The sequence below is a fragment of the Erpetoichthys calabaricus genome, chromosome 15 (genome assembly GCF_900747795.2).
Source record: "Erpetoichthys calabaricus chromosome 15, fErpCal1.3, whole genome shotgun sequence".
NCBI classification, from domain to species: Eukaryota; Metazoa; Chordata; class Cladistia; order Polypteriformes; family Polypteridae; genus Erpetoichthys; species Erpetoichthys calabaricus.
The window spans coordinates 94,430,761-94,448,132 of NC_041408.2; the positions used below are offsets into that span (position 1 = coordinate 94,430,761).

Sequence of the window (17,372 nt, forward strand, 5' to 3'; positions counted from 1 at the left end):
ACGCAGCTCATGGACCGTCATATGTCCTCGTGAAATGCTTTGTAGTGACCCCCCAAACACCACAAAGTGAGATCAGAACATCTGAGGGGGCCACAGCTGCCCTTCCTTAGGAATAAACCATCCTTTACTTTTGAAACGTCAGACCCAAAGCGTGCAGATGTCACAGCACAGAGGGGAGCAGCGCCCTCTAGCTGCAGGAAATCAAAAGAACAGCCTGCAGCTTTGGTGCATTTGCTTTGTATTTGATGAACTTAATGCTCTTATTCTGTGTGTCCCTGTTGGTCCAAATACATGTTCACTTCACTTATCTCTAGCCCCCCTCACCCCCCTTTATCCTTATTAGGCATGAGGCGCTTGACTTCATCTGCCTACAATGCATAGTGTGACGGAGGGTTCAAGACACATTAGCCTCTCAATGCAATGCATCCTTGGAACAAGAGACAAAATAATAGATAGACAGATAGACATGAAAGGTGCTATATAATTGATAGATAAACATGAAAGGCACTCTATAATCGATAGATAGACATGAAAGGCACTATATAATTGATAGATAGACATGAAAGGTGCTATATAATAGATAGATAGCGGAGTGGTAGCTCTGAGGCTAAGGATCTGCGCTGGTATCCCGAAGGTTGCCGGTTCGAATCCCCGTCACTGCCAAAAAGGCCACTGCTCTGCTGGGCCCTTGAGCAAGACCCTTAACCTGTAATTGCTCCAGGGGCGCTGTACAATGGCTGACCCTGCGCTCTGACCCCAAGGGGTATGCGAAAACTAACAAATTCCTAATACAAGAAATTGTATAAGGCAAAATAAAGAAAAAAAAAAAAAAAAAGATGCTATATAATAGATAGACATGAAAGGCACTATATAATAGATAGATAGACATGAAAGGTGCTATATAATAGATAGATAGATAGATGTTTTGTGATCTGGGAGTCCCAAAACACACAAGTCCCAGTAAGTTCCAAAAGCACTTCCAGAAATGACCACTAGAGGGGGATGTCCCCAACAAGCCCTAGTTAGTTTTAATAATAAGCAATCACAAGATCTTTATTAAATAAACTGTCTATTCTTAACACAGCGCTCAGTAAGAAAAGAAAACTCCGTAGAGTAACAAAGGAAAAAGGAATCACTTGAAGCAAAGACAATCCAAGTCAAACAAAGTTCCAATGCAGAATTCAATAAGATAAAAAACAGAACCATCAGGTCAAAAATCCAATCAGTTACCAAAAAAAACAAAACACTAAGGCCCAAGAAGTCACCAAGACCAAAGCACATTCACAATGAACCACCAGGAGCTGTGGGAGACCCTCCAGATGTACATGGCAGAGGGGGGTGATTGGCGTGTGGCCCCACATCTTGGGGGACGACCCACAAAACACAAGGCACGTAACAAAGGCAGCGGTAATACTGCAAAATCAAAACAAGGAACGGTGCAAATAATTAACAAAAATATAACATTAACTCTTTCAGGGCTGATGTTGACTTTTGTCGAAATTCAGAGGTAGAGGACAGTAATCGGCTGTAAACTGTGATAAAACTCACCCTTACTTTTTAGTTCGACTCTCTTTGCTTGAAGGAAAGTTACGTAGCTTTGTTGATTTAACCTCGATTCCCTACGCGTGCAGGAGTAGTGAGGAGCAAACAACCTCTAAAAAGGCACCAACATCTGGCGAGAGACTAAAGCAAATGTCTCCATGGATGTTTTACATATCATCGCTGAATGTGAGTCTGACTTTTGAGACTCTGTGTTTGATGCAAGTGACCTGGAGATGGGTATCGAAAATGAAAGTGAGGTACCAGCATCGGTCTATCGGTCAACTGCTGATGGTGATGCTGAACACGTTCATGTATGTGATGTGCTTACAGCAGCATTCGCCTAGGAGGACCAACCACTTATGATGACAAGAGGTACAAACCATATTGCGTCACACTGTGACTGCCACCGTTGCCCACCTGCTGTGTGAAGACAGAGAGGTAGCCGGCCCACCGTGCACTCCTGCTGGCCATCAAGCCACCCCTGCGCAGCCACTGCTGCCAGAGATGCCGAACAGGTGCCAACAGCAGCCATGGCACGTAGAGACAGACATGTTATGTTGATTTATGCGTGAAACCAGTGCAATGTGTGCTTTGTAGAAAACTGAAACAATATTCAGTCCCCAAAGAGTTAAAGGACATGCAACAAGGAGAGGAACCCTGGCTGAAATATAACAAAATAAATCAAACGTTTATTATTTTAAGACAAATATAGAAAACCAGTAACAACTTCCATAGATAACCACAAAGCAGATGATAGCAGATTTGTGAAGTGCCAGTGAGACTGGCCAAGTCTTGTGCATTAGGAAGTCTTGTATTATTATTATTATTATTATAATTTAAGTTCTGGTTTTCTTGATCTGTCCTATCCTGCTAGGTAGCCCACTCTCCATTAAATGGTTTCAGTTTATATGTAGGGTCTGTGAAGTGTAGCGAGGCGGACGTCTCAGACACATTCATAATAAGTTACATAAGAAATTCGTCAGCCTTTGTGCTCATTTGTGGCTCATTTGCTGTCCCAGCGTCTCCTCCATGTCCTTCTTCGAGGGTCTGCAGGTTTCTGCTTCAGATTCTCACAACTCTAAAATGGTGTTCACCTTACGTTGTTCTTTTGAGTCAGTCTCACCCACCATTAACTTTCCCATGGCATGTTGAGTAGTTTGTCTGTTCACATCCAGTTACTGTAATAACCACCAAAATGTCATCTCTTACCTCAGAAATATTAAAAGAGTTCATAAAGTGCAGCGCTAACGTCACAAAATGGTTCCAAAAACCTGTCTTTATGTAACTACTTCACATGTTGAACTTCACCGTGTCCTTTGGGTCAGTTCTGACCCACCACGTGTGTTAGTGGATTTTACACTCCACATGTGCTCACCTCGTCCGGCTGTACTCTGAATCATCCGCAGTGGCCTGGTGACACAGAGAGCTGCAGTGGTCCAGATGTGACAGAACCAAAGCCTGGGCCGGGAGTCGTACTGCAGAGTTAGTTATTCAGTCAACATGACTGGAGCCCCGTGGTCCCAGTAGGAAAGCGGCTCACCTCTCACCCCCAAGAGAGGTTTGCGTACAGACCTGGCGGCTGTCACCGATAATGAGGCCAGTTGAACAGAAGGGGGTGCTGAGTAGACGATTACAAGGAGGGCCCGTCTTTGCCAGGTTGAGCCAGAGGTGGTGCTCCGTCATCCATGTTGGAATATCAGTGAGATTCCAGCTGATTCTTTGTGGTCCTCTGGAGGAAAGAACAGGGAGAGCAGAGCACTGATAGGAGAAAGCCTGGGCCTGGACGGTGAGGCCTTGAGTGGTGCTGCATGGAGGGAGAAGAGTAGGGGATGTCAGGGCGCCCTCACTAAGAGACGTCCAGCTTCATTTCATTCATTTGTGTCTGTGGTGGTCCAGTGTTGTACCGTGTTAGCCATTGCGGATGCCATGAGATGTCAAGTAAAGCTCTCAAGGCAACTCGAAGCAACCCTTCTGATGATTACAAACGGCCTGAAGGAGGCGCCCGAGTTGCCTCGACAGTTGGCGTATTGTCATCTGTCCAGCTGGCCAATAAAAGGCGCCGTGTTGCTCATTGCCTTCATTCTCGTGGAGATTTTGTCTTTAATTTGTCAGATGTGTCCTTCCTAAAAGAGAACTTCACCAGCGCAGTAAGTGACCCTGTAAGAGTTGAATTTGAACCCTGGTCCACCGTGCACCTCGCATGTGTCCGCGTCTCATGTCCTTCTGAGCTTATACCTAAAAGCTGATGCTGTCATTTTATTATTCACTCTGATAAATGTATTTCTTGTTATTTTATATAAACCCTGTGGGATATAGCGCTTTACAGGCGTCGACCCGACACAGACTCACAGCGGAGACACGGGTAAAATGAACAAAAAGACTTGATTTTCTTCAGTCGTGGGACATCACGTCTTTCCCGTGTCCCACTGGCACTACACAGTCCCCAAAACACACGCAGAAGACAAACACCACAAAAATCTCCTCCACTCCTCCTGGGCTGCTTTGTCCTCCTCCTCCTCCTCCCGACTCTGGCGCCCCTAGTAGTGGCTGCTGGCTCTTCTTATAGCCCACCCAGAGGTGCGCCAGGTGACGATTCACTTAATTCAGGCTGCAACCCCACCCATACGGGCTCAGGATGTCGTGCAGCACCCCCTGGTGGTGGCCACGGAGCACAACAGGGATGTGGCCCCGGTGCAACCCTGGGGGGGCTGCCACCAAGTGTTTGGGGGGGAAGTAAGTGACCTCCTCTGGCTGTTCCCCCGGATTCAGTGCCAGAGGGGCGTCCTGACTGGGGCCCCACCACAACCATTAAGAGAAACTGTTACATTTACAGCATAGCCAGTCTCCTATTGTGCTAAGTTTCCTGTTTTTTGTACCCAGCCGCATCATAAAAAAATGAGACCATTGTTCTTATTAAACCATAGAAACTCGCACGTCTCCTAAAATAAGAATCAAAATAATACATTTAAAAAGTCACGTACATCCTAAGCTAACAGGACTACCAATCATTTAAGGCAGTGGTTCTCAATCTGTGGGGCGGGCCCCCCTAGGGGGGTGCAAATATGTGAAAACAAGAATCGAAAATATGAAAAGTACATCTATTGAAACCAAATCAAATGAACTTAAACTACATTCTGATACTAGAAAAATAAATATAGAGTTAGATAAATGTCGATAAAAGTTAAGTAGGTATAATCAAATATGCATCTATGATATATCATTAATTAAAAAAGAACACATTGGTATAGTGGGCTCCTTTCAAAAAAACGTTGGGGGGGGGGGGGGGGTGCGATTAAAACTGTTATGAAAACTCGGGTCAAAGGTTGAGAAACGCTGCTTTAAGGTATCAATGTTTGTCATGTCCCCTTGGCAACTGGGTGTAACCAATCAGCTTCCAACTTTTCTGATTATGTAATGAACTCCTTTTTGGAGTTGTGACCTCATCAGTGGATTGGATAAGCAGAGCGCAGAGGACGCCCTTTGATTGACGCTTCTCTCCTGCCTCCTGTGTTTTATTTCTTAAATCGGGGCGTTCCAGTTTGGGGGTGTCGTCCGTTTCAAATTCTTTTCTTCCACAACCCGGGGGGCGCCTCAAGGTTGATTTTCACAGAAAGCAGGAAGACAAAGAAGTCCTTTAAAGAGAGAAGGAGACCCTGAGGTGCAGCTGGGGGCTGATTGAAGGCCGAGCAGAAGGGGATGGAGTGGAGGGAGTCGAGAGGCGCCATGCTGCTCTCCTTTCATTGCTTGTCCTTTTCTGTCCTTCTCCCCAGGGAGCACGTCGTGATCTACCTGTGCGCCACCATGTGGCACGAGACCTACGATGAAATGCTGAAGATTCTCACCTCCTTGTTCAGGTAACTGGCTGCTTCTCCCTCATCGGGTTTTACTGTGTGAATCGGGCCCACTGCGCCACCCGGTGGTGTGATACCCACCCACTCGCCGGCATTCCACAGCTGCATTCTGATGCACACCTGGATGGCTCAAAAACACAAATGACATCTTTTGCCTTCAAATTGCTTTGAGTCATCTCTGTACTGAACAATAAGACGGAGCCTTTAAAAGCAAATCAACATTTTTCTCCTGTTCACTCCTCACGTGTTTGACATTTTTTAAAGCAGATGAAACAGGTGTCATGTCATAGACACGCCGCAGTGTCCCGCGAGGCACTCGGATTCTCACTGTTTGGAAACAGAGATGTCTTTATGTTATTTAGGGGACAGCAGGAAAAGCATCCGGCTCTGACTTGGCTTAATCCCGAGGAGGGTCTCGGGGGGGCTGGAGCCAATTCCAGCAAGCGTAGGGCGCAAGGCAGGAGCAGTCACTGGACAAGGCATCAGTCCATCACAGAGGGCCAGTTTAGCATCACCAGTTCACCTAACCTGCAGGAGGAAACCCACACAGACACGGGAAGAACATGCAAACTCCATCCAGGGACCATTCAGGAATAACCAGTGAAGGAAAAACAATTAAAACATATAAGACACGTGCAGAAACCCACCGGAGTAAACCCTGACGGCTACAACTAATTTATTAAATGTACACATCAAAGAAGCCCCCAAGATGATACGCACTAAACGATTAGCACTGTGAAGGAAGGCAAGGGTGGTTATGAAGTCTCAGCCAGGTTAGGTCAAGGTTCCTTACCCAGCCGCCCTGCCTCCTCCAGGTGAATGGCAGAATGTGCCAATGCTGCAGAGGAGATGTCAGCTCACTCGAGGATCCTTACCTGGCTGGGATGCCAGTGTGCTGTAAGGACAGGGGGATGTAACTTTTGTGAACTATGCTCTCCCCCGATACACTAGATGGCAGCATCCCAGTACTCGTACAGACACCCGCAGGGCATGCTGGGAACTGTAGTCCCATAGATTGGCCCTGTTGGGTGCCTCCAGGGGTGTTTTGCAGGGATCTGTGACCCTTACTTTGTTGATCTTCCCACCGCTGTGCGTCACTCCGGTTGAGTCGGAGTCGGGAGAAGCGCTGGTCTTTTTCTAACCCCACTACTTGTCTTCTTCTTTTTAAGGCTTGACAAATATCAGCCGAAGCAACAGTCGAGGCGCAACCAGATGAGTATCGAGGCCCACATTTTCTTTGATGACGCATTTGAGAGAAGAGAGCGGAAACTGAACAAATACGCAGTCAACCTGGTGGAAGTCATTCAAGAAGTGTACCGGTAAGCCACTAGGGGGCGCACAGAAACAGGGCTTTGTGTTAATCTTATTATGGAAAACAACAAAAACAAATCTGACATTCAGGAGGTGAGCATTCAGTTCACAAAGCACAATAACACACACGTAGCTGGTGGATCTGCGGAGAGCGACGCCATTACCATCGACGCCAGGGGGCCCAGAGAGTGAATTGTTCAACAGTCCGGGCAACTCAAGTCCGGGCAACTCAGGGAAGTGGGCCACATTTCTTTTACTTTGCTTGCTAGAAAGCCCATTTGGCAGAGTATAATGGCGCCACTGCAGTTGCCTCCTTCGGTGTCCCACAACTTACCAGTCAGTGGAGAATTCAATGGGGGTCGTGAGAGGGGCTGGTTGGAGGACTGGGGGACAACCACAAGGGGTCTGCTTTATTCAAATGAGACCTGCCAGCCTGGCTCATCCCCATAAAACCCAAGAGTCAGGGCCGCTGTATATCCAGGGGCCAGCAGAGGGCGCTGTGACCCAAAGATTCTGAAAGGCCACAGAGTTCAGATGGCCAGCACTGTCAGGGCACTTTGTGGAGCGGAGTGAAGAAAAGCTAGGAAGGTGTAAGAAATGTGAGGGGTGGTGGGGCAGACGGGTGCGATGTGAAAATGGCATATCCATGGCACTGCATGGTGGCCAAAGTCCTAAACCTTAAATCCTAAGGCTGTGTGTTCAGCTGACTGTATGGCCCAAAGTGAACCACTTAACCTGCCACAAGTATAAAGCACTTTGAAGTACTGAAGGGTCCTTCCTTGTCCTGTAAAGTCGGGCCCACTCAGGACTATCACTCATAATGAACTTGTGAAGTGTGGGCTGGCACAGAGCTGCCCCCCTGGCAGCACTTTAACTGTCTTTTGACAGTTTTATTCTTGTTTAATATGGCGCATTTCTCTCATGTCCAGTCTGTGGTGCCGATTGAGGTGGCCGTCTTCACAGTAATTTAATAATACAAGGTGTTAGCCACTAGGGGGCCACAGTGGTGGCTCCTCTGCCCTCTAAAGTCACACAGTCAGGCTGATTGAGGACAGTAAACTGAGCACTGGGGTGTGTGTGTGTGAATGAGGGGCTGACGCCCCCTGCTGGGTGACTATGAGAGCAGCGTAGACCTCCACCCTGTGTCACTGAATGGCACGTCCAGTAAGGCCCCGAAGACGAGGGTGAGGGTGAGTTTTGATGGCAGCGTTGCTGTTATTTGTTTAAACTGTCAGCTTGTCAAAGTCATTCAGTTATTAACTAAGAAGATGAAACCCAATGGAGGTCCGGTAACTGGCCTGCTTTCCCAATGTCTTTGATTTAGAATTTTCATGGAGGAGGAGAGCTCCATCTTCAGTCAAGACTACGAAATGCAAAGGCAGAAGATGGTGAGGACGCCTTACGGGGGTCGCCTGTGCTACTCGCTGCCCAAGGGTAACAACCTCTACGTCCACTTTAAGGACACCAGCAAGATCCGGCAGAAGAAGCGCTGGTCGCAGGTGAGCTTTGGCTTTCCATTAAGGTCTGAATGTTTCTATCTCAGTGGTTCTCTTGCTCAGATCTTCATCATCTCCTCACTCCTCTCATACCCTGCCATATCGCGGCGCTCAGATTCACCCAGTGGCCTATAAATCGCATTTTCTTTATGGTGCCTGGCAGCATTGCTTCAGGATTTGAATGTTTTAGGGTGGCATAGCAGTTAGTGCTGCCACCTTATTGCTCCAGATCACTGGTTTGGTGGCTGCCTGTGTGCGGCTTCACCACCTGTTGTTACCAAAGTGGGACTCCGTGACCTCAGAGTTAACAGATCCGGCTGCCCATCCTCAACACTTTATGTGTTTTTTAATTTGCCAGTCCCATCTCAGAGGGCACACTCACCCTTGTGAGGTTTGCTCTGTGGAATGAAACCTCACAAAAAAAAAGGGAACCTGGGACCACCTAATGTGAGGCAGCAACCCAGCACCCTATGCCACCCTACAGTTTGGCATATTTAGGCCGTCTCACAGGTGGCAGGTGGACTTGATTGGCAGCTGTGGTGACGCCACTGTTCTTCCGCTCTTCAGATCATGTACATGTATTACCTCCTCGGGTGGAAGCTCACCAAGAAGTACTTTGACAATAAAGACAACGGCGACCTCAAAACCTTGGAGGAGCGACTGCAGGTACATATTTCTCCCTCTTGACTCTTTTACGACAATTTCTAGCCGCCATTCCAGCAACGTCTGCACCTTTACACCTCCCATGTGTTCCCGACAGAAAGAAAAACACAACACCTACGTCCTGGCCTTGGATGGGGACACGGACTTCCAGCCATCTGCCCTGATGCTGTTGGTCGATCGTCTTCGGATGTACCCGCAAGTGGGCGCCGCATGTGGACGGATTCACCCGACAGGGATGGGTAAGAAGCTGTCATTTGTAGAAAGAAGGGCAAAGTGGCCAGTAGGTGGCGCCCAAGTCTTCCTAGTTTAAATCAGCCATTTTTGCTCACTTATTACACTTAGTTCAGACTTCATGGTGGCGCAGTGCTCGGCTGTGCTGCCACATGGATCCAGCACCCTGGGTGTACATTCAGTGTACAGTTTGCACTTTCTGCTCCTGTGATTTCCAGTGGGTATCCCAGCTTTCACCCCCACCTCCCCAAAGACCTGCAGGTTCGATTAATTAGCGATTCCTAACTGGTTATGGTTGTGTGTGAGTGAGTGGACCCCACTGGCGCCAGACTGGCACTGGCTGTACAGGGTGAGGGGATCTGAGACTGCGATGTTGTATTCCTCCTATTGGTGGTCCAGGCATAGTGTGTGCTACGCCTTAAACAACACCAAAGCCAATCTGTCCCCTCCTTCATGTCACTTTCTCATACTATGACACTTTTTCTGGGATAATGAAGTTTGGATATTTGACGATAGATGAGTTAGTTCAGAAAATGCATCTACGGAATATGGCCGATGTTTGGAAATGTAGGGTGAAGGCCGCTGTTTAGGCCCCGGGTGCAGAAACACTTTGAACCTCACTTGATGTCAGGATGGTGAAGCATGGCGTGGTGGTGGGGTTATGTGAAATGTGACCCCTAAGATGAGAGTTGAGTGAACTCAAACATCCCCGGGCATACAGAGGGGGCGCTGTCCTTATTACCAGTAGTTATTGTAAGCACCCCCCTAAAATGGCCGTAAAATATATGCGAGCCCCTCGGAATGACCTGCTGTTCTTATTTATTGGTCCTATAATGTGATGTGATCTTCATCTGAGTCACAAGTGCAGACACACACAGCATGTAAATATGCACAAGTAAGTCTTTAGTGAGCACAGCCAGCAAACACTCCCAATAAATGAGTGACGGCTCAGACCTCCGCTGGCAGCTGTAACTCCAACAAGTGGCGCCAGTCACACTTCTGGAATTCATGACAGAACTGCTTCAGCTCAGCCGTACTCGTAGGACGCCAGGTGTGAACGGCTCTCTTGAGGTCATGCCTCAGAATCTCCATTGGGGTCTGACTGGGACCACTCAAACAGCAGAGTTGGTTTCTGTTGTAGGTTTACTACATCATCAGCTTCTATTAAGCTTCAACTGGTGGACTGTAGAATACTTTGATAAACTTGGGAATCCATTTCCCCCCTCGATGATGGCAGGCTAACCAGGCCCCCGAGGCAGCAAAACAGCCCCAAAAGCAGAAGCTTCTCTCCATCGTCGTCCACCGCTGGGGTGACGTTTTCATGTTGGAACGTGGGACCCATTTTTACGTCACACGTACCGCTGCAAATTCTTCCTGAGCCATTCAGATGTAGGTTCAAAAATCCACAATACATTTTCCCAATGGCTTCACGGAGTATCAAAGTGGTGTTTAGCAAAGTTCAGGCACGGAGTGATGTCACAGCAGCTTCCTGCTTAGTGGCCTGTTTGGGAGACGCTCACCTGATCCAGTGATTCCTTCAGGCCTTCAGCTCTTACTTTTTTGACCTCAGTGAGCATAACGTGTTGTTCTTCTTGAGTCGTCTTGGCTGGACGTCCACTGCTAGATAGAGAGGCCACAGTACTAACTGGTCTCCATTTATACACAATTTGTCAAACTGGGGACTGATGAATATCCACACTCTTTGAAATGTCTTTGTGTCCCTGTCCAGTTTTATGCACACCAGTAATTCTTGAGATCTTTTCTCTAAGGCGTACTTCACATCAGCAGATGCTTTTTGTAAACAGCAAAGTCAAAGTGTCCGAGTCTTTTTCTTATTGGTCAACGGAGGTCTAAGCCACACCTCCACTCTCATTTCATTGGATTGCTAACTCCTGACTCTGATCAGCTTTTATGGAAGTCGTCAGCCTGGGGGTTCACACACCATAAATGTCTAAATCAGGGGTGTCCGGTGGGCCGCAGTAGCTGTTGATTTTCATTCTAACCATCTTCTTAATTAGTGAGCCATTGCTGTTTTGCCTCGGTTTTAATTGACGTGACTCAGACCCCTTAGTTCAGGGGTGTCCAGCTCCGGTCCTGGTGGGCCGCAGTGGCTGCAGGTTTTCATTCTCACCCTTTTCCTAATCGGTGACCAGTTTTCACTGCTAATTAACTCCTTTTCTCTTCATCTTAATAGCCCTGTTTTTAAGGCTTCACTCCTCTCAATTGATTCTTTTCTTCATTAAATGGCAGCCAATCAGAAATGAGACGTGAAACGAGCCGACAGATGAGCAGCTAAACTGGGATTTCAAACTCCAACCAGTTTCTTAATGAGAAGCCGATTCTCGCTGTTAATTAAAGCCGTTATTGAATATCAGGACTTGTTGCTGCTCTCGTTCAGCCACAGCAGACTGTTGGATTTTCTGTTTTTTCTAAGACCACCGTCCAGATGTTTAGATGACCTGAGCAGACCAACATGACCAAGACCCTCACCTTTCTTTATTTTCAGGTGAGCTGGTCATGTGGCGGCTCGTGTTTTGTGTCTCATTATTATTAAGGAAAAAGAAACAACTAAGGGGTCCGAGTCACGTCAATTAAAACGAAGGCAAAACAAGTGAATCAGCAGCAAAAACGGCTCACTAATTAAGAAGATGGTTAGAATGAAAACCTGCAGCCACAGCAGCCCACCAGGACCGGAGTTGGACATCCCTGAACTAAATGGTGCAGCCATTGTGTAGAAGAACAATCCCATAATTTATGTGTTATTCATTATTGTGATTTAGCTCAACATCAGGCCATGTTTTAAGAGTGCGGTTATTTCTAAAGGTTTTCTTGCCACCGTGAGTGTCTGTGACCCTAAGGCCACTGTGAAGCTCGGCTCTTTGCAGAAGACCACCTGTCCATATCGAGGCCTTACACAAGTGGATCTTTTTTTAGGGCCCATGGTGTGGTACCAGAAGTTTGAGTACGCAGTCGGCCACTGGCTTCAGAAGACGGCCGAACACGTCTTTGGATGTGTGCTCTGCAGTCCCGGCTGCTTCAGTCTGTTCAGGGGGTCGGCGCTCATGGACGACAACGTGATCAGGCGCTACACCACCAAGGCCACCGAGGCGGCCCACTACGTGCAGTACGATCAGGGTAAGTCAAAGAGCGTCAGTCTGGGTGGGAGAGGCCAGGACTGACTGGTGGGCTTAACGACATCTACTGGCGCTCGTCATTTGAACTCTTTGTATGATTCACATTTGTCTCACTACAGCATAAGCCGACTTCCTCCAAACTGATACGCGAGAATGTTGAAAACGGCCGTTTCGATTTCGGGCAGTCGTAAACAAAGTCTTCCTGTCACGTCCGCTTTAATGTCCCACGATTCAGGACATCTCACTGACTCTTTCTTTTTTTAAAGGTCACTTAAACGTTTCTCGTTTCTTGTGTTCTGCGGTTTCTTCCAGGTGAGGACCGCTGGCTGTGCACCCTGCTGCTGCAGCAAGGCTGGCGAGTGGAGTACAACGCCGCCTCGGACGCCTACACCAACTCCCCCCAGGAGTTTAAAGAGTTCTACAACCAGAGACGCCGCTGGGGGCCTTCGACGCTGGCCAACACCCTGGACATTCTGAACACGGGCACGCAAATCGCCAGGAGGAACCCGTCCATATCGAGGCCATACATCGTCTACCAGATCATTTCAGTGGTTTCGTCCATCCTGTCACCAGCCACCGTCTGCCTGATGATCGCAGGTAAGGTCACATCGAATGTCCCAGCATTCTGGACCTTGAAAAAGACGTAAGGTCACACTGACGTGTGCTGTTTGCCTTCCTTCACAGGCGCTTTTCGGTTCGTGTTTAAGGTGGACCCAAACGGATCCCTTTGCTTAGCTCTGCTCCCGGCTTTGGTGTACATCATCATTTGCTACAACATGAAAGCTGAGATCCAAATAATGGTGGCCGGCTTCCTAAGCGTCCTCTACGCATTTCTAATGATGGCCACAATCATCTCCATCATCGGTAAGTGACACTTATAGGACTGAGCTGGCGTTCATCAGTCCTGAGGAGCTCTGTGTCGTTGCTGGTGTTTGGGTTTGGCAGACAAAGTGAGGGAGGACGAGTGTCATTATGGTCTGCCTGGCCAGCTCCTTTACTGAAGGCGTGCTTTACAATTGTTTCCTGGTGGTTTTTATGTTGAGCGTTTGGGATCAGGGTCACACTGCGGGTCTTGGTCACTACCCCATACTGCCCAGCCAGTGAACTTCATGTCAAGGCGCTTTAAAAGGTCAGAGCAGCAGCACAGCTAGAGAAACGACTGACTTGGGGACACGGGCTGAGTGAGTGACCGCTGGGGTCTGAGCTGGCAGCCTGGCCCACTAAGCCACACTGTGGCCCTGACCTTTTCACTTTGTCACACTTTAGATGTCACTTCTCTTGTACACAGATGTTGACTTTCTTGTCCATTTTGATTTGTTGATGACGCCTGCCCATGTCATGTGACTAAGCGGACTCTCTGACTCCTGGGAAGACCCCTTTAGGGTGGGAAGTAAAATGGCAGATTGTGGGTTCAAATCAAAGATGGGCCTCATCCTTGTTATCACCCAAAGGCTGGCGCAGGCCTGCTGGACGTCTGGGCTTCTCTGCTTTACGCCTCTTTTTTAATTGGACGTCTGACCTGTCTGTTAATGTGTGGGACCTTTGGGCTTCTTCTGGGGGGCAGGGGTGTTAGCTGGGAGGGTGGAGGGCAGTCATTGGTTAGCACATTTGGGGCGGTGCTCCTCTTTGGGGGTGTGGCCTCTGTTCTACTCCTGTAGCCTCAGCTCTTTAAATGAAGTGCAGCGACTGAGGAACACAACTGGTTTATGTTATACTTTGTATGGCGCCCTTTGACACGCGGCCTTTGTGTTCTGTGACGTCTGCTCTTTTTCTTTGTTTTAGGAGACATAATAAGTGAGCAGACATTTTTGACTCCCACTGGCATCTTTTTATTTTCTTTGACTACCATATACACGGTGACGGCCCTGCTGCATCCACAGGAGTTTTACATTCTACTCTATGGACTTCTCTATATCATCACCGTCCCGAGTGCTTACCTGCTGCTGACCATTTACTCCATGGTGAACATGAACAACGTCTCGTGGGGGACCAGAGAAAAACAAACTCCCGAAACGAGCAAAAGGCGCAGCACATCCAAAGGGAAAGAACAACACAAAAGAAAGTGGAGCTTCTCCTGCTGCAACTTGGGATTTCATGTTAGCAAAAAGTCGAAAGAGATGGCAGACGATACAGAGACTGAGCAGCTAATCGAAGTTAAAGGGTAAGGGAAAGAAAAACATAAACCACATTACATAATATAATATAATATAATATAATATAATATAATATAATATAATATAATATAATATAGCAGCTTCAGCACTGTCACCAGTAACCCAAGCATTGAGTCCAACTCAGCGCCTCATGATGAAGAGCAGGGCTGACCCGAGCAGAGCATTTAGGAGTCGATTTTATTAATGTAATCACAAAATGAAACATGCAAACATCTGACTGCTCACCCAAATAAAACATGTTGGCAGTTTAAAGCATCCTGATGACAAGAAATCTCCATTGTGTTTGTCTGCAGCGCTGAGCCAGCAGAAGACCTCATGGAAATGACAGACGATGAAGAATGTAAGTAACGTAATAAAACATGGAGGGCTGAGTGAGTGGAGGGGAACCACAAGAAGGAATCTGAAAATAGACCATCTAGAAATAAACTATCTATCTATCATATAGCGCCTTTCAATCTATCTATCTATCTATCTATCTATCTATCTATCTATCTATCTATCTATCTATCTATCTATCTATCTATCATATAGCGCCTTTCCTTTGTCTCTTCTATTCTGCCCAGCCCCCCACTGATATGCACACAGTGCCCTCCAGTTCTCTTTCTTTTCTTGCCCCTTTCACCCAGCATGTTGTTGTTTCGGGTCCTGTGACCCCACTGCCAGGTTGTTCCCCCCCACCCCGAGCCCCCACTGCTCCTATTTATATCTTTAAATGATTTCTGGTGATTGTTTAGATGTAATTCCGCTGCGACTGAAGTATTTTTATTGAGTCACATGAACTGTTGATTATCTGGCCTGGTGGCGCAGCGGCTGACTCGGCTCCAGCTGAGTGTCTGTGTGAAGTTCGTCTGCGTGTGTTTTTCTTTCTTGGGGGTCTCTGATTTCCCCTCCCATCTCTCAGTAATGTGTGTGTTAGGCCAGCTGGCAAATCTAAAGAGCCCTGATGTGTGTGTGCCCAACGACAGACTGGCATGCCCTCCAGGGTGGGTTGTGTGTCATTGAGTGTGCTGCAGCTCTGAGGCTCCATCCCAGATTAATCCGATTTCATGACCAATGAATGACTTGAAGTGCGTTTTCTTTGCTCCGTCTTCTGTCAGGTGTATTGATTGTTATTTTGTGTTTTTCTTTATGTAGGCTGGAAGCGTCAGCTGCAGAGCTGCTCTGATCGCGTCGAGTTTGACGAAGTGCCCCTCGACGAGGTTAGTGGAGTTCCTTATTTCTAAATCTCTGAGCTGAAGACGCAGACGTGGACTGGTGTGATCTGTGTCAGGGCCAAAGGCACCTAAGCGTGTTTGCATTTATTTTGGGGTGTTTAGCCATTTGCCTGGGGCCTCTGAACTACGCAGGTTTGATAATACAGCAGACAGACAAACAGATAGATAGATAGATAGATAGATAGCGTAGTTGGCAGGATTAGATAGATAGCGTAGTTGGCAGGATTAGATAGATAGATAGCGTAGTTGGCAGGATTAGATAGATAGATAGCGTAGTTGGCAGGATTAGATAGATAGATAGATACATAGATAGATAGCGTAGTTGGCAGGATTAGATAGATAGATAGATAGATAGCGTAGTTGGCAGGATTAGATAGATAGATAGATAGCATAGTTGGCAGGATTAGATAGATAGCGTAGTTGGCAGGATTAGATAGATAGATAGATAGCGTAGTTGGCAGGATTAGATAGATAGATAGATAGCGTAGTTGGCAGGATTAGATAGATAGCGTAGTTGGCAGGATTAGATAGATAGATAGCGTAGTTGGCAGGATTAGATAGATAGATAGATACATAGATAGCGTAGTTGGCAGGATTAGATAGATAGCATAGTTGGCAGGATTAGATAGATAGATAGCGTAGTTGGCAGGATTAGATAGATAGATAGATACATAGATAGATAGCGTAGTTGGCAGGATTAGATAGATAGATAGATAGATAGCATAGTTGGCAGGATTAGATAGATAGCGTAGTTTGCAGGATTAGATAGATAGATAGCGTAGTTGGCAGGATTAGATAGATAGATAGATAGCGTAGTTGGCAGGATTAGATAGATAGCATAGTTGGCAGGATTAGATAGATAGATAGCGTAGTTGGCAGGATTAGATAGCTAGATAGATAGCATAGTTGGCAGGATTAGATAGATAGATAGCGTAGTTGGCAGGATTAGATAGCTAGATAGATAGCGTAGTTGGCAGGATTAGATAGATAGATAGCGTAGTTGGCAGGATTAGATAGATAGCGTAGTTGGCAGGATTAGATAGATAGCGTAGTTGGCAGGATTAGATAGATAGATAGATAGCGTAGTTGGCAGGATTAGATAGATAGATAGATAGATAGATAGATAGATAGATAGATAGCATAGTTGGCAGGATTAGATAGATACTTTATTAATCCCAAGGGGAAATTCAATATGAATACAAACACCGTGGCACTGAAAAGATCTGCAAAAATGTTGGAGTCGACCCCCCCATCCCACCTTCAGTCCATTTTAACAAAACAAATGAATTTGTTAAGGAGTTTGCATCACAAATGAGGCTCAAGTATGTAGGATCAGCGTTGGCCCAAGATGGACAATTCAAAGGAGACGCAGCCCAGGGGGTGCAGTGAGGGTGAAATGAGTGGCAGAAGGCATCAGGAGTGTCGTGGGAATGAGAAGCTGAAAGGTCCAGCAGTGACGTGTGACACCGAGACACGGACAGTGAAGGGAGAAGAAATCGGTTGTGGCAGAAACGAGAAGTTGGAGGTGGAGGTGTAGGTGTGGAGTTACAGAAAACAAAGACCAGCAGAGGGACGATCAACATGGGAGAGAAATCTGAAAGGAGACAGGAGTGACACGTGACGAGGGGGGGACAACGTGGGCACAAGAGTGAAAGTACAGGGAGCAGAAAGTGAGGAAGACCTGAAGGTGAAGCGCCTGGCTGGCGAGGAGCTGCAGAGCTGAGCCGCTGTGCAGCAGAAGATGAAGAGGAGGAAG

At 47.1% G+C, this 17,372-nt stretch overlaps 1 protein-coding gene and 2 long non-coding RNA genes across 3 annotated transcripts in view; 2 read left to right on the forward strand and 1 right to left on the reverse strand.

The window, feature by feature from the left end:
* Positions 1–17,372, forward strand: part of LOC114666046 (chitin synthase chs-2-like) — a 41,847-nt gene that overhangs the window by 18,105 nt on the left and 6,370 nt on the right. The window contains exons 6-16 of the mRNA XM_028820745.2: positions 5,313–5,396; positions 6,563–6,712; positions 8,029–8,203; positions 8,768–8,866; positions 8,961–9,102; positions 12,029–12,229; positions 12,541–12,825; positions 12,913–13,092; positions 14,011–14,389; positions 14,696–14,742; positions 15,537–15,601. Of these exons, the coding sequence (XP_028676578.1) occupies positions 5,313–5,396; positions 6,563–6,712; positions 8,029–8,203; positions 8,768–8,866; positions 8,961–9,102; positions 12,029–12,229; positions 12,541–12,825; positions 12,913–13,092; positions 14,011–14,389; positions 14,696–14,742; positions 15,537–15,601 (1,807 nt within the window). The remainder of the gene's footprint in view (positions 1–5,312; positions 5,397–6,562; positions 6,713–8,028; positions 8,204–8,767; positions 8,867–8,960; positions 9,103–12,028; positions 12,230–12,540; positions 12,826–12,912; positions 13,093–14,010; positions 14,390–14,695; positions 14,743–15,536; positions 15,602–17,372) is intronic.
* Positions 1–17,372, reverse strand: part of LOC127525970 (uncharacterized) — a 495,457-nt gene that overhangs the window by 15,239 nt on the left and 462,846 nt on the right. The window lies entirely within an intron of this gene.
* On the forward strand, positions 15,716–16,774 carry LOC127525967 (uncharacterized). The gene is made up of 3 exons (XR_007933577.1): positions 15,716–15,861; positions 16,024–16,257; positions 16,582–16,774. It is a non-coding gene; the product is annotated as an uncharacterized LOC127525967 (long non-coding RNA).